The 17,419-nt window shown below is 37.9% G+C and overlaps 1 protein-coding gene and 1 pseudogene across 2 annotated transcripts; both read right to left on the reverse strand.

Moving 5' to 3' along the window:
- Window positions 1–1,915: 1,915 nt before the first annotated feature.
- LOC311485776 lies at window positions 1,916–4,983 on the reverse strand (annotated as a pseudogene). Its single transcript has one exon. The product of its transcript is annotated as an uncharacterized misc_RNA (transcript).
- A 194-nt stretch (window positions 4,984–5,177) lies between these two features.
- Window positions 5,178–13,689, reverse strand: LOC311485775 (up-regulator of cell proliferation-like; the record flags this gene model as incomplete). Its single annotated transcript, XM_084541389.1, has 5 exons — window positions 13,678–13,689; window positions 13,385–13,453; window positions 11,649–11,705; window positions 10,279–11,324; window positions 5,178–8,776 (listed from the first exon to the last, which is right to left on the reverse strand). Exons 4-5 carry the CDS (start codon window positions 10,304–10,306, stop codon window positions 5,178–5,180), a joined length of 3,627 nt encoding a protein of 1,208 aa, XP_084397515.1. The 5' UTR covers window positions 10,307–11,324; window positions 11,649–11,705; window positions 13,385–13,453; window positions 13,678–13,689.
- Window positions 13,690–17,419: the final 3,730 nt, after the last annotated feature.

Here is a 17,419-nt window from a genome sequence, read left to right on the forward strand (position 1 = left end):
CATGGCTGCAGCACTGAGGACCCACTGGTCACTGAGTGGAGGCATCTTCTGTCTTAATATACTCAGCTGAATCACCTGCACCTGTGTTCATCAGCTGGAGGTCAGTTTAGTTCAGTTCAAATCACTTTATTTGTCCCCAAGGGCCAATTTAAAAGATTATTAAAGTAGCTAAACATAAACACAATCACAATCAATAGACACTAAAACAGTACACACAATACAATATACAACATTCTTAAATATTTTAAAGTGTTTTGTGCATTCGTGCATTTTTTTTTTTTTTTTTTTTTTTAAAAAACATTTTAATCTTAATTTTAATTTGGTCTTGTTTTTAAATAAAAAAATCTTTCCACCTCCCAAATCCCGTTCAGAGCTTCACGAGCAATTTGGACAACTATTGTTAGAACAGTCTCTAGTTGCACAAGCATTTCCCAAAAATCTTTCCCCCAGTTTCTGTATTTTGTAAATATATTGTTGTATTTCTATCAATCTTGCAAAATCATATCTCTATTACACACAGTATTTTATAATAGCACAATCACACTGTAACACAAGTATATTACTAATGTCTTTAAAAGAGAAAACAGTCAAACATTTCTGAAACTGGACAGACATCAGTTAGAGACTCACAGACAGAGAGGGGAAGGAGTCTGTGAAGGCAGCGATATATAAGAGTTGATGTTAGAAGCAAGAAAAGAGGAACGATTGATCAAGTTTGATGAAGACCAAACTTACTGATATCTAGATGACTGAAACAAAGCATCTCCATAACTGCAGCTCTTGTTCCTGGTCTGCAGTGGTCAGTACTGCAGTCACTCTGACATGTACCGCCTATATAAGCATTGTTGCAGACCATGTACACCCTTTAATAGAAACAATATTCTCTGAAGGCAGTGGCCTCTTTCAGCAGGATGATGTGACCCGGCAGAAAGAAAGAATGGTTCAGAGCAGGTTTTAAACTTTCATACCAGATTAAAAGAACATTTGCTGGTGTTCAGTTTCATGGATCTAAAGTTTCAGGAAATTTAAGTGCAATGTTTTATCTTGATAACCTTTCATGAAATATGCCCATGCAGATAGTTGTGGTGTCATTGGTCCAGCTTTTGAGATTAATTTTATTAATTCTACATAAATCATTCTGTGGGTAAACCAAAGACAAAGAGTTGTATTAAAGCTATGAGGGTTGGTTCTGTAGATTACCCACAAACTGAGATCAGTTCTTTTCTATTTCCTAACACAGTGTGTGTGAGTTTTTACTGCTCTAATAATCATATGACAGATGGTTTGCAGGATATTTATCCAGCAGCCACAGAGCATCATCAGGTCTCCTGTGACGTCATGCTTGTGTTGTAATATTCATTATTTCCTTATCACTTTTAGTTTTTGGTCATTTTCTGGTCTTCACCAAATGTCTCAGTCAGACATAGGCATAGGAGATATAGACGGTCGCCCAGGGCGCCACCTGCTGGAGGAGGCGCTGCTGCAAGTAGTTTCCTCATGCTCTTGTCTTGAAATGAAAAACTGAACAAAAAAAATACACAAATACAGAAAAAAACAAACAAAATAACAAGCAACAACATGTCACCCCGCCCCCTGTTGTTTCTCATTATCTGACTGACCTGATGCTGAACCTGTCCTGGACTGTGCACTGTGGAAGAGGGGGTGGGGCGAGTTATCTGTGCACATGTCAGGTAGTGGTTCCTAGTCTTGAAAAGACCATCCATGCCCTCAGGTGCAACTTTCATAAGTTGGAGAAAAGAGGAGACAGAAAAGAGTTCCCTGTGTTGAGGTATGTCGTCTTTTCTAACATTAAAAATACTATTTGACTTTTCATTCGTACTAGCTAGAGGCTAGCTAAGTTGAAATAAAGCAAAGCTGCCTAATAATGTTACTGTAGCTACAGTACCTGGAACTATGTAATTGTAGTGCAACCTCTTTTATTTTAATAATGCATAGTCACAACTAGAGGATAATTTCTGTTGTTGAACACATCAAGTAGTAGTCTGTCTGCTGCAGCTCCATGTTTAGCTTGTACTGTAATAGCTAAATCTACTCTACATCTGTCCTGATGCACTGACAGAAATCAGCTGTTATCTGCTCCATTATCACCTGGACCTGGTTCATCCATCTTCATTAGAGACACTGAGAGAAAACAATGACTACAGCCACTCAAGTGTTGATTTCTATGACATTCTATTTATTAGAAGAACTTTTCAGGCAATGTTTGAACATATCTCATCATTACTAGTCATTGCTCACATTACTGTGCTGTATGTAAACTTGAACCCCCCCAAAAAAGTCACACAGAAAATAAATGGCATGCATTGTCTAAAATACTCATTATGCCTCAGCATCACCTGTTGTTGTCTCATATTAAAACACGAACAAGTCTGACCACCAACATCTTCATTTCTTTTTCATCACTTTCATCACAATGTGAGAATTCGTTACATGTTACAAATAAAATCATAAAATATAAACAGAGATATATTGGAAAACGTCTGTCTCACATGGCCTGTGCTCATCATCATGATTATTACATTATTCACTAGTCATTATGTATAGTAGTATATTTAGTATTTTTTATCTACTAATCACAAGAAAATAAAAACAACTATACAGAGGACAAAAAAAGAAAAATATTTCCAGCTTCTTTGCTGCTTCTACAACACACCAACATCTGTCTAACAATGAAAATCATAATATCATCATGTTAAGGATCCATTTTTCCAAGAAAAGCAGTTATGTCTTGACGTTTAAATATAACATTTAGCAAAAGAAAAATATAGTCACAACTGTAAAAAACATATTACATATTTCAAATGGTCATTGTCCCACATGCATAGTTTCATAAACGTATTATGAATAAAACTAAGAAAAAATATAGAAAGTATTTAAAAGTATCTCCACTTCTCTATGACCTCTTTAAGTCTCTTTTTTAAAAAAAACAAGAAGTCTGAGCCCAAAGTCATTATTATTAGTTTTTGCTTCACATTGATCAACTTCAGATATTAAAAAAGAATAAAACATCAATTTGTGAGTAACCCTTAGACAGACTACTATGTAAATGAACATGAACCTATAAAACATTTCTTTTTCACATGGTGTCTGCAGTAAATTCTCACCATGTTCATCATGTCACTTGTTATCCAGCCGTATGAAAATAAAAAAAAATAAAAAACAATAAAACAAAGTATTAATAACTAAAAAGAAAACAGAGCTACTTCAATGTTCCATATTTCTTTACATGATTAGTACAGTATGATCATTGTTTTTGTAGAAAATGTCAAGATTAACTTAAAAATAAACAAAATTTTGTATTTTGTAGAACCAATGGTTTCATTCATAGTTTTTTGTTTGTTTGTTTTTTGTTGTTTTACTGAACTAGTCTCAAGACTTAAAGTATTCATTCAGGGAAGAAACAGTACTGCTTCTTCTTGTGACTCATCTTAAAGGGGAACTCACCGTTTACTCGCAGATATAACTTTTGTGTAATTTGTAGTCCTTTGGACGATCCGTATATATCCATATAGTGGGAGTGACTAGGGCACCGAAACGCAGCCTCTAAATAACACATTATCTTCTGTGAAACTCGTTCATTTCACCAATATGTTGTTATGATACACTAGTGCTATTCCCCATTGAGTCCAGAGTTACCTGTTTTCATCATCCGGGGTCTATAGATGGACCTACTAACCTCTGACCTGGATGGTGTCATCTCTGAGCGCGGCTTGTTTACCTGTAATTTGCTACTGCTAGTTTTTTGCAACATGGCTGGATATTTTTCCGATTCTGAGGTTGTGGACGATGACTTTGTTTATGATCGATGTCCTTACCATTTTGAGCCAGAGTATACAGATGAGGAGCTCGTTGAAAGGAGGATGTGGAGGCAGAGAGAGGAACAGTTGGCCAAAGAACAACAAACCGTTGCACATCCGCGAACAGATAACAGGTAACTCCGGACTCAGAGGCTGCCTTTCAGTACTCCAGTCACCCCCACTATATAGATATACGCGGCACGCCACTGCAGCTAAATATCTGAGCAAACGCATTATATGCCAGAAATAAGCTCTGGGTTGTAAAAAAATGGTAGCTCCTCTTTAAACATTGTTTAGTTTGTAGATGTTTGTCAGGTTTGAACATTATTCACTTTATGTTGAAGGCATCGTTTAAACCTTTCAGAGTTTGTTTCTTTGTGATTGTCTTCCAGGCCTCTGGAACATCAGCTGGCTTGGCCTTATATTATTGAGCAAATCTGTCATTGTACTTTACCAGGATGTACTTCCAGTAGTCAGATGACTGTATTGTGGGGTCTGGAGGAATGTTCCAGTCTGGATAGTATGTGGTGTACTCTCTATAAAGGCGCCACTCCCATTTAGTGTCTGGGTTTTTGAATTTACTATCACTGTACACATCAGTTGTACACAGTGTTTCTACCAGCTTCTGAGAGTCTGTATTGCTGTATCTACCAAGACCTTTTGGCCGATGCACAGCTGCATGATGTAGCTGGTATTCTTTGCCTCCAGCCTCACAGGGAACTTTACAAAATGGACATTGTTTTCCACAACCAAACACTCTCTTGAAAAGCTCATCCTGTGGTTTGATTGGAAGTTTGTTCAGAGTCTCAGTGATGTTTTCAGATTTGGAGAATTCCTCCTGAAGCTGAGCTTTCATCTCTTCTATTGAGATCTTGAGACTGTGGATAAATGGATGACATGTGCTTTGGATTTGAAACAGTGATGTTTGTTCAGCCTCCACTGAGATTGAGATGTCTTTAATCAGATATTTTCTCATGTTACTGATGAACTTGGTGATGCTTTCTGTGTTATCTGGCAGCAGAACACCATCCACTCCTTTTGAGGCCTGTTCTGTTGCTGCTTCTATTTTTTGAACTATGACCTCAAGATTTTTTTTTTTGAGTCTTCTCCTCAGACATTTTTTGCTTAATGTGCTGAAATATCCAGTCTTTGACAAATATTTCATATTTAGAAATGTATTTGACAAAGCTCTGAAAGTCTTCCTTCTGCAGCAACTCTCTCTGAATGTTGTACTGGAAATAAGAGCGGGAGCTGTACTCTGCTGAATGGAAGCTCGTCAAAATTTCCTCCACAATGTCTATTCCCAGAGATCTGTTGATGTAGTCTTCCACAGCAGGTTTGAGACAAAGTTTGACAAAATTATTTGCTTTTTTCTGGCTTTGATCTCTCTCTGTATAAATCCAGAAAGTCTGACTGGTACTGATTCTTGTATTTCTCCAGCTGAGTTTTAGGATTTATACCTGACAAGAAGTGTTTGTGCATTTTCAGGAACTCTCTAGAGGCAAAGACACAAATATGAAGTTTCAGATCAATCTCAAACTTCATATTTGTTTTATGATGGCCATGACATTGTTTAAGAGATAGATCAATTTTCTCCAGAAGTTCCCTTGTGAACGAGTCATGATAATCTTCATTTGTCTTTACTTTATCAAGTACAAATTGTCTGCACGACTCAGTGACACTGTCTGCAAATCTTTGCAAATCTTTTCCCATAAAACGTTTTTTCCACCAAGACTCAAAATGGTCAGTTTTGGTTTTGAATGGACCACACCCAAATTCCTTTAAGTCAACATTGCCTAATTCCTCATTGACTTTCCGGTTTGAGAAACTTTTTCTCAGCTTGGACAGAACATCCTCCACAATATCTCGTTCTTCCAGGCCAGAAATATCTGCAGTTGCCTCATTCCACATCTTTTCAAACTCTTGTGTCAGCTGTTCATCAGACAGTTTGGAGTCTTTGCAGACACTCACAAGCTTCATGACCTGTTCTTCTATCACACCTCTGTATGTCCTCTGTATGTCCTGAGCCTTTTTTGTACTTATTTTTAGCTCAAGGATGCAATCCAGTTTAGTATTCACAGACTGTTGAATTTCTTTTGCAAGGCCTTTAATGTTGTTGAAGAAGTCAGCCTTGTATTTGTCTATCAGATTTACACGTCTGTCTTTCCTTTTGTAGTAGTCACTGAGTTTCTTCTTCAGTATTTCTTGTTCATTTATTATTTTTTGGGACACTTCAGATTTCTTTGATTCTACGAGTTCTTTCCAAGTGTCCACCCCAGATTCATTGTGAGCATTTGAGATTTCTAACTCTGCTTCTGTCTGCCAGGAGAGAATCTCTTTCCTGAACTCCCATTCCCAATCATTGAACTCTTTGCATAGGTTGTCATAGGCTTGAGCCACAAGAGTGTTTCTGAAACTGAAGATGAAGTTCTCATATTTGACTGCTTTCCAGAGACTTCTCATCCATTCTAGAAACTCAGGGATCTGTGAGGGCTCAGATCTTCTGTCTCCTGTCATTGTCTCCAGAAGATGTTTCTTGAAATCGGCTACAGCTTCACTGTAACCCGTGTTCACTGGAGCCATTGGAGGTGTTCCATGCCAGAGTCCTGGGATGTACCAGTTGTTTTTATCTATGTCATAGTCCAGTACATCAGTGAAGGCTTTAATAGAAGGTTGTTTTTCCATTTCAGCTGCAATTTGTGTCATTTCACTGAGTTGATCCAACAGATGTTTTCTTTCTGTCAGACACTTGGAATCAGCTGAAACTCCTGCAACATTCTGATGTACAAAATGACAAATGGGTTTTTTGCCAACCTCCTTCATTCTCAAGAATGCATGGGCTGTGATTTGCAGGACATCTTTCATTTCAGTTGAGTTCTCCATTGCAATGTTGATGATGCTGACATCACTGAGGCCGATTACAAAGGTTGCCAGCTGGTTGTCATGCTCATAACTGTCCTGTAGTTGTGCCAGATCAGGAGATTTTAGACCCTCTGTGTCAATGAGAACTATGAAGTCAGAATTTAAGTGACTTTTCAAATCCTCTCCAACTTTGAGGAACAGCATATAAGCTCCTCTGGTACATCTGCCACTGCTGACAGGAAACTGTACACCAAACATGGTGTTGAGGAGTGTTGACTTCCCTGAACTTTGAACTCCTAATACAGTCAGTACCAACAGTCTGCTCTTCTCTCCAACCTTCTTGTGAAGCTCCATCAGCACATCTGTCACCCATCTCTCTGGGATGTTGGAAGCATCTCCATCCAAGAGCTCTAAAGGATATCCATCCAACAGCAGTTCAGCAGCCAGAGGAGGGAGATTATATCTTTCATAATGAGGTTCGTGCGCCAACTCATAGATCAGTCCCATCTCTCTCATGTAGTGCTCTACACCTAAAGAACTCTCCATCAAAGTTTGATCCAACTCTGCTATTTGTTGCACATCTTTCTTCTTGCATTGTTCTTTGAATTCATTTCGCAGTACAGACAGTTTTTTTCTTGAATGAGTATCAAGTTTTAGTTTCATCCACTTCAGGAAAAAGTCTCTTTTTTCTTTGTCATTTGTTGATATGTTATCAATAAAAGTCTCCATTCCTTTGGATAGTTTGTATTTTCTTTGCTCCTTCCTGATTTTTTGTTTTTCTTCTTGTAGCTGAGATTTATACTCTTCCAGTCTTGAGTCACCAGATTTAATCAGTCTACACTCCTCCTTTTCTAGTTTTGATAAAGTTTTCCATTTATCCCCTTGCAGAGCAAGTTGTTGATTCTTGTATTGTGGAATCGTTCTGACCCCAATGCCATCCATGATCTCTTTGGCTGCTTTGTTTTGTTGCTCAGTTTTGCTTTCATCCACAGACAGACCAAGTTCAACAGCTTTGTCAAGCATATTTACAATGCTGGTTTTAGCTTTGACATGTGAGAGACATGTCTTGATGGCTTCACAAAGTTTTGTTGAAAACTCTGCTCCATTATCATCTATTGTTTTGACTATTAAACTGTTATTTGGTAACTGTAATTTCTCCAGCGTTTTCTTGACAGACATCATGTCCTCTCTAACACTCCCCTCCTTTTGATTAACTACCAAGAAGAGTTTTGATTTCACATCTGTAAAAGAAGTCAGAACCTCCAACTCATTTTCTTCAACTTTGTCCAGGAACACAAAGGTGGCAGTTGACACTTGAAGAAGAAAACCGAACTGTTCAAGTGACTCATGAATGTGTCCTCTCATATTTGCAAAAGCAACAGACTCTGGAAATATGTCTAGATTTTCTCTCCCTCTGGGAAGATACCAGCAGACCTCCACTAGTCCATTGGCTACTTTTCTTTTAACTCCTCCCCCTTCCATATCTCTGTGTATGAAGATATTGTGATTCTGTTGGCCACAACTGAGAACATGGTTCATAAACTGAGACTTTAATAAACTGCAGTTTTTCAGCCTCACAAAGGAATAGAACGGTATATCTGCTTGGACAATGTTGTCTTCAACAAAACCTCTTGATTCAGACAAATCATGTGGACGCCACTCTTTGACGATGTCTCTCAGAGCCCAAAGCATCAGGCTACACTGACTCTTATTGCCATGAGGCAACAGCAGTGGGACAGAAAACTGGCACATGGACATTTTGAGAGTCATTTCTTGTTGCAAGAAGCTGTCAGCACAAAGGAAGAGAGCCACTATGAGGTCAAGTGGGTTAACCTTATTGTCAGAGTCATCTGAAGCGCAAAAGTCCAGGTCAAAGATATCATTGTTTTTCTTTTGCTTGCTTGATAGTTGTGTACAGCTCCTGCAGTTGGCACTGATTTTAAAAAGTTTTCTGAGAAAGCACCATGGTATGTCCTCTAGTGATGAAACAGGTTTTTCATATAAGCTGTTAGTGTTGATCTCCAAGAGAGACTGAAGTGAAAGTCTGTTCGGATAATATTTCTCCAGTCCAAGTTTGGAGAGAAAGTTCAACAGGGCTGTCAAAGAAAAAGAGAATGTCACTTTTAGAAGTTAAACTTAGGTATCCGTATTGTATTGTGTCTGAATATGTTTGATTTACAAATGTATTTGATATAACTCCTTCTTAGTGAGTAACAACTCTCACGTTGTAACTCAGTCTCATGCTGTCACTATAACATGTAGATGATTCTTTTGTACCGTCTGTATGCACATACAGTGACACTTTAAAGTTTATGCATGTATCAGAATTTTCTACATTTCGGCTTAAAAATGACTAAAAACATCAGAGTCCGAAAAGTAGATGAACATAACAAATATATGACACTGAAATTTTATATGTGTGCATATATTTATGGAAGAAAAATAATCCTTTGTTCATACCTGTGTGTTGCAAAATCAGTATCTGCTGTGACTTCCTTGTAACTAAATGTTTCTGGTAACTGCTGATCAGTGGTCTACAGCAGCTTGGAGGGTAAAACTTGTTAAGGCTGTTACTCTGCAAGAAGCAAGAAGTTTGTTCTCGCTCCTTGGGCTGTGAGAACAAACTGACGTAATTTTGTTTTTGCAGCCCTCGTTCGGGAGTTCTTGCAGCTTGTTCTCGACACATCAACCAGGCAGAACTTTTTTTTCATGTAGTGTCTGGTTACAAGTCTGGGACTGGCCAGAAATAAGAAGTTGGCATGGTTAATGCAAAAAGCAGAAATGCTAGCACCCACTCTGTGAGCTCCCAGATGCTAATATTCACAGTGTGGCCACTAGTCTCTCCTGGGTAAATATCATACTGTGCGTGGGTGCATGCTGAATGAACAGCAAGATCCGACAGTCAAAAAGACTGGCCCACATCCAAAAATAAGAAGAAAAGTTCCTCTCATTGTCCATCTCCCTTATCTCCCACAATGCTTAGCGTGGGTGGCGCATGCTGCAGTGGGAGGTGCTTATGAGGACTTCCCCAGAGTTCGGCACTTGAGTTTCTCGGAAAATACAAATTACTTGGCCAAAACAAACTTTTTTCTTGTTCTTGCAGTCCCAGCAGTGAGATCAAATTTCTCACTTCTCGCTGAGTATGTAACAGCCTTAATAGTAGTTGTTTTGTAACCTTTACACTTTACATTACACCACAAATATGTGTTGTGAAGACCAGACTATGAAAAAACTCTGATTTTCTAAAAAACAAAATGGGGCCCTGAATGATAGCAAATTCCCATTGCATTGACTGGAAATACTTCTGGACAGATGGACTATAATTTGGCCTGTAGATTAACTCTCTGATATGTAATATTGGCTTATTTTCCTGAATAAACAAGCACACAGGTATAATATTAATATAATATTTCTGCGTTAATTGTTTGATTGGGTTCTCTCCACGTATGCGTGGGGAGATCTCAGACTGTCACCCATCCGTCCGTCATTGTATTGTACATCAACCAAGTCCAATTTGATTCCACTGATAAAACTTGAAAAATATTCTGCCATAGTAATAGCATGTTCCTAATATTTTATTAATAAAATGAATTTATACCTTGAGGAGCTTGTTCTTCTGTGTCCATTGTTGATGTGAACTGTTTTTTTCCTTAAATCCTCTGTTCTTTAAAACTGAGAGACAACAATAATTATAAATGTCTCAGTAAACAGAAAACTGTTTTAAATAATCACATGTGTTGCATTCTTGATGATTTATTGCACAACTATTTCAGACAACCTAATCAAAACACAGTATCAAAATACAGTATTGTTGTCAGCAACTGAAAATAGTTATGTACAGTTAAACTGCTTAAATTACTTACTCAGGCAAAAACTCAAATCAGTTACATGGGACAAAAATGGTATCTCCACGTAAAGTGACATTCAATCAGTGACATGAAACTACATATAAAACATCTGATCAGTATGTATGTATGCAGTATATGCATGTGAATAAAAAAGCACAGTGCTTCAGACGATAACTGTGGCAGAGTGCATTATAGTTTATTTTCTACTATCCCTACGGTTAGGGTTAAGGTTAATGAATGCAAACTTTGCAGTATGTCCTTTACAGTCGTTTCAATAAGATATTATGGATTGTGGAGTATAGATTAATGTGGAATAGAATAAAATCTGATGTTTGTTTGTTGGTGTATATAGGTGTTCTAAATGTACCTGCATGTTGTTGTCCTTCTGTTCACATTAGACATGGCATAACTTTTACCTTAACTTGCCTAATGGACCTTTTTCACAGCAGACGTTTTAACTTGTCTGACTGGACACTTACAGAAATGTATTCTGTGCAATCTTACAACCAGTGAGAATAATGTCACTAATAAAGATACGTAGATTTATGTTTCTGTATTCACCAGAATCCTCCCCAGCAGGTCTACACACCCATCTGCTTCTATGTATACTTCCTTAAAGCTGTCAGGAATCCTTCCAAAAGTATTTGGCCACAAACCACAAAATCTCTGTACTTTTAGAGCAGGTTTGTCTGGTTCTGTGTGTCTGTGTTCTGGTGAGTGTGTAAGAATCACCTTCTCTATAACTCCACTGTAGTCATCACTGGACTTTTCTCTTAACTTGTCTGTGCTTTAACACCTAAAAGAAAAAATATATCATCTCTTAGTGTGTCACTGAATCATAAAACAAATTGTTGATCTTAGTTACAAACCATCTAAGGAAATTAATTAACTGTACACACTTGATATCACTGAGTGAATACAGTTGTGTCCAATTACAGTTTGAAGTATTGTGCTAAAAACAGATAACACACAAGTACAAAAAAGTAAAGTGGTTTTAGAGACTGTGAGGAGTAAATGAGTACAAAGAAGAGGTCATATTTCCAACTGCGAAATCCTAATGACAGTAAAGAATACTCTTCTTGATATAAATCATAAGATAATAAGTTCCACTGAAACTTACCTGACATCAGGTAGCAGGAGACTCTGAGGCTGTCTCTGTTGGTGCTGGCATTTATATCTGGTGTGTATGAAATGGAAAGCAAAAGCATTTTAAAAATTTGTTTCTCCTTGCCCCCCAGGTTTGTACAAGAACAGACAAGTCACTGTAAAGTTTTTTTCTCCAACCGTAAATTTTTATTAACTATCAGTATGCTATTTTTAACACATCTTCTTAAATACGTCAGAGGAGAAGGATAATGGAGGACAGATCTGTGCCCTGTACCAAATAGAGACTGGTCATGGAAAGGTTGTATAATGGTGAAATTATCTTGCATTGTCACAAGAATTCATTGATTTAAATATGAATTTTACATCACATCAAACGGTGCTTGAAGTTAAACCTAAAGACGACCTTTGAGCTGACACTATAACAAACCCACCGCTATGAATGGTTTTGATTGTAGGGTATATGAGGAAGCAGAGAGTAAAAACAGGGAACTTCTTTCACCCATCAGCCAGAACATTATGACCTTATTATGATTATCACCACAGGTGACTTGAAGACCTTACACTATACTACCGAAAGTATTGGCTCATCTGCCTTTACATGCATATGAACTTCAGTGACGTCCCATTCTTAATCCACAGGGTTTAATATGACGTTGGCCCGCCCTCAGCAGCTATAACAGCTTCAACTCTTCTGGGAAGGCTTTCCACAAGGTTCAAGAGTGTGTTTATGGGAATTATTGACCATTCATCCAGAAGCACATTTGTGAGGTCAGACACTGATGTTGGATGAGAAGGCCTGGCTCACAGTCTTCTGTCGGGTTGAGGTCAGGACTCTGTGCAGGCCAGTCAAGTTCTTCCACCCCAAACTCTCTCATCCATGTCTTTATGGACCTTGCTTTGTGCTCTGGTGCTCAGTCATGTTGGAACAGGGAGGGGCCATCCCTGAACTGTTCCCACAAAGTTGGGAGCATGGAATCATCCAGAATCTCTTGGTATGCTGAAGCATTCAGAGTTCCTTTCACTGGAACTAAGGGGCCAAGCCCAACTCCTGAAAAACAACCCCACACCATAACCCCCCCTCCACCAAACTTCACCATGGTACAATACAGTCAGACAAGTACCGTTCTCCTGGCAACCACCAAACCCAGATTCATCCATCAGATTGCCAGATGGAGAAGCGTGATTCATCACTCCAGAGAACTCGTCTCCACTGCTCTAGAGTCCAGTGGTGGCGTCCTTTACACCACTGCATCTGACGCTTTGCATTGCACTTGGTGATGTATGGCTGGAATTGACTGAGCTCCTGAGAGCGACACATTCTTTCACAAATGTTTGTAGAAACAGTCTGCATGCCTAGGTGCTTGGTTTTATACATCTGTGGCCATGGAAGTGATTGGAACATCTGAATTCAATTATTTGGATGGGTGAGTGAATACTTTTGGCAATATAAAGTAAGTTATCTGTATATCACGACTCTGTTAGTGGGTGGGATATATCACACAGCAAGTGACCATTTTGTCCTCGAGCTGATGTTAGAAGCAGGAAATATTGTTCAGGTGGAAGGATCTGAGCCATTATGACACAGACCAAAATTCAAATTCCAAAGAAAGGACATTTAAATTTTTAAAACAATGTTCACTTATGGATCATTCTCACATACAGTTCCTCTAGGTCATGTCTAGAAACGTTCTGGCTGCAGTGCATGTGTGAAAAAGCTAAATAAACACTATAATAACACTGTCCTCTTACCAGTTAAGGAGTCCACCTGACAGCTCTTCTGTGTTCATTGTAGACACACAGAAATACTTTACTGTTCACCTGAAGAAAAACAGAAATAATCTCTTTAGTTGCACATAATCACTCATTTTCAAAGAACTGAACATTTTGGATTTATTTCAGATTAGTTGCAGACAATAAATCAATTTAAAACACGACACATCAAGCGCTCTTAGTTTTAAGTGTGAAGCATATGCCAACTTAATTTAAGTAAACACAATACTAAGTAAAAAGGTTTGAGGATATGAAGTTCTACTAAAACATACCTGACATCAAGCAGCAGGAGACTGAGCTGAGTCTGTCTGTGTCAGGTGTTTATTCTGCTCATAAAAATCGAAAGTATTTGATAAGCCAGAATTACAGGTTTCAGTGACTCATGTTTTTATCTTGTTGTCTTGTACTACGTTAGAACAGGGAAAAAAATGTATCAGTCGAATATGTAATGAGTTAGTTTGCTGTAATCCCAAACATCTTCCATCTTCTGGCAAACTCAGGTTCTAAAAATAAAGTAAAAAGAACAGTGATTTCAATACTAAGAGAAAAATGGGTAACACTTTACTTGAATATGTGTTCATAAGACTGACATAACGCTGTCATAACCATGACATTACACCTGTCATAAACATCAATGAATACTTATGACAGCTGTCATTAAGTGTCATTCGGTAATTTATGTCACTTTTGATGTAAAGTTGACATTGTTTGAGATGTCCTTGTTATGACAACTTGACATAAACCAAGACAACAAAACCTGTCATAAACATGTCATTGCAGACCTAATTGCCAAACAAAAAAACCATTTAGCTTGATGTCTTAACGTGACATTAAACCGTCATATATGGATGGTTTTGACACTGGCTGTCACATGACCATTACAATTGCGTCATAAATGTTGTCCTTTTCATTAAGATGTCGTTAAGTGTAACTACTCTGCCAAATGAGTTTATAACTGTCACATTTCCCTCCTACAGTGATTTAATAATTTTAACTTTTCATTATGGTGTCATTAAGGGTCATTACCTAGTCAAATCAGTTTATAACAGTGTCATGACTGTTTTCTCTGGATTCCAGTAAAGTGGAAAGACTTTGACTTTCCATTAAGATGTCATTATGTATAATTACATGACCAAATCAGTTTATAACTGTGTCATGACTGTTTTCTCTGAATTCAAGTAAAGTGGAATGATTTTGACTTTCCATTAAAATGTCATTAAGTGTAATTACATAGTCAAAGCAGTTTATAACTGTGCCATTACTGTTTTCTCTGAATTCAAGTAAAGTGGAAAGATTTTGACTTTCCATTAAGATGTCATTATGTATAATTACATAGTCAAACCAGTTTATAACAGTGTCATGACCATTTTCTCTGAATTCAAGTAAAGTGGAAAGATTTGAATGTTTCGTTAAAATGTCATTAAGTGTAATTACACTGTCAGATGATATGAATACCTTAACAAAAGCAACAGACAAGTCAAGAGATAGTGTTTCCGTAATGTATTTCAACACAAAACATTTTATTGTGATGTTATCCAAAGCATTTTTTTTTTTATCCAGTCCTTGTCAGCTTTCAGGTCCCTGTTGGCCTCCTCCAGGTAATTAACGCGCTCCTCAAGGTGTTCAGTCTTCTGTCGATCCATCTTGGTTTGTTCCTTCAGTTTGGCCAACTCCAATGTCCCTGTTGGTTGGTTTGTTCCTTCAGTTTGGCCAACTCCAATGTCCTTGTTGGAGACACTGAAACAAAGGAAGTATTTCAAGTGGATTACTGAGGTCAGTGAATGGTGGTGGTGTACTGGAGTGCATTATATTGAGTACACCAACAAAATTCCCAGTATTTTTGTGCGTATTATTTATTGAGAAGACAGGCAAAAATGGAAATACGTGCCTCAACCAGCCAACTACTATATATATTAGTATAAATAAAAAGTAAATTTCCAAGCCTACTGGCGAAAGGAGGAAAAAAAATAGACTTACTTTTCTTCTTCGGGGAATATTTGATTGGCTTTCTTTTCTTTGGCTGAACAGGGACCTCTTCAAATTCTTGTGCAAGGTCCTCCTCCACCTCTTGTACGTTTGCTGAAACGGGTATCCATCTAGCAGCAGGTGTAAGCAAAGAACACAGCACCATGTCATAGCTGCTAAAGTTGCATTAGTTAAGATACAATAGTCAAACCTAACATCACAGTTGTCTAGAATTAGCGACAAGAAAACGGGAGGAAATACTACTAACGTAATAGTCTGTTGGCTGCAGTTGTTAAGTACTTAAAGGCTACAGAGTTAGCAGCCAGTTTAAGCTAACTTTAGCGTTAGCGTTCAGCATTAGTTGCTGAACGCTAACTTTACCTAAACCGCAAAGTCCATAGACTGTAAACAAAAAGACGTACTGGTTATAACGTCCTCTTCAAATTAAAATCCGTATTTCGTTTTAGCTTACCTCAAAATAGTAAACCTTGAGATCCAGACTCCAGATTCCTGCGTTGCGCTCCTGTGTCCGTCTGTCGCGGAGGGATCTCTCTACATAGTCACGTAACGTAAACGTGAACGTTACGTTACGCGCGCATTCAGTTCAAATTCAATTTTGAACAACACTTGTAAACAGTGATGAAATACTAACAAATATGTTTTGTTTACTTGGTTCTACATAGACTGTGTGTTTTATTGTTAATTTAGTTAATATTGTTAATTCAACATGAATAGTTTCTCAAAAATTGTGCTTTTATCAATAAAAGATTTATAGAGGATATATCTGTATAACAAACAATAAAACACACACTCTATGTAGAACCAAGTAAACAAAACATATTTGTTAGAAAACAGTCATGACACAGTTATAAACTGATTTGGTCATGTAATTATACATAATGACATCTTAATGGAAAGTCAAAGTCTTTCCACTTTACTGGAATCCAGAGAAAACAGTCATGACACTGTTATAAACTGATTTGACTAGGTAATGACCCTTAATGACACCATAATGAAAAGTTAAAATTATTAAATCACTGTAGGAGGGAAATGTGACAGTTATAAACTCATTTGGCAGAGTAGTTACACTTAACGACATCTTAATGAAAAGGACAACATTTATGACGCAATTGTAATGGTCATGTGACAGCCAGTGTCAAAACCATCCATATATGACGGTTTAATGTCACGTTAAGACATCAAGCTAAATGGTTTTTTTGTTTGGCAATTAGGTCTGCAATGACATGTTTATGACAGGTTTTGTTGTCTTGGTTTATGTCAAGTTGTCATAACAAGGACATCTCAAACAATGTCAACTTTACATCAAAAGTGACATAAATTACCGAATGACACTTAATGACAGCTGTCATAAGTATTCATTGATGTTTATGACAGGTGTAATGTCATGGTTATGACAGCGTTATGTCAGTCTTATGAACACGTAGTCAAGTAAAGTGTTACCGAAAAATGCAGCATGGATTTCTACAATCATGACAATACAGATGATACCAGGCTGAAATGATTGATGTCTCCTTGTTTAAGATAGGACGTCCTGCTTACAGAAGTATTTTGATGGTTTTAGGGCAGCACGGTGGCACAGTGGGTAGCGTTGGTGCCTCACAGCAAGAACGTTGCTGGTTCGAATCACCGGGGCGGAGGCTGTGTGGAGTTTGCATGTTCTCCCCGTGTCTGCGTGGGTTTTCTCCGGGCACTCCGGTTTCCTCCCATCATCACCTAGCATCATCAAAAAACATGCTAGGTGTTAGGCACCGGTCAGGTTGGCCCACAGTGACAGCGCACGCAAGTGCAGCAGCTCAGGACCAACCCTCCATGTCTGACCATGCAATCTCGTTATATGATACTTGTATAATATAATGACAAATAAAGGCAAATTTCTCTTTCTTTCTTTATTAAAAGTCCTGAGAACGAGAATTTGAAAAATTCTATTTGTGAGTAAAACGAAGAGTTGATGCAGGTGGAGATGATAGAAGATAAATGGAGATGTTCTGCAGTGGAACCACTGGATGGCAGCATCTTACAGTGTGTAAA

This window comes from Chelon labrosus (genome assembly GCF_963514085.1).
Source record: "Chelon labrosus genome assembly, chromosome: 3".
In the NCBI taxonomy this organism is placed as follows: Eukaryota; Metazoa; Chordata; class Actinopteri; order Mugiliformes; family Mugilidae; genus Chelon; species Chelon labrosus.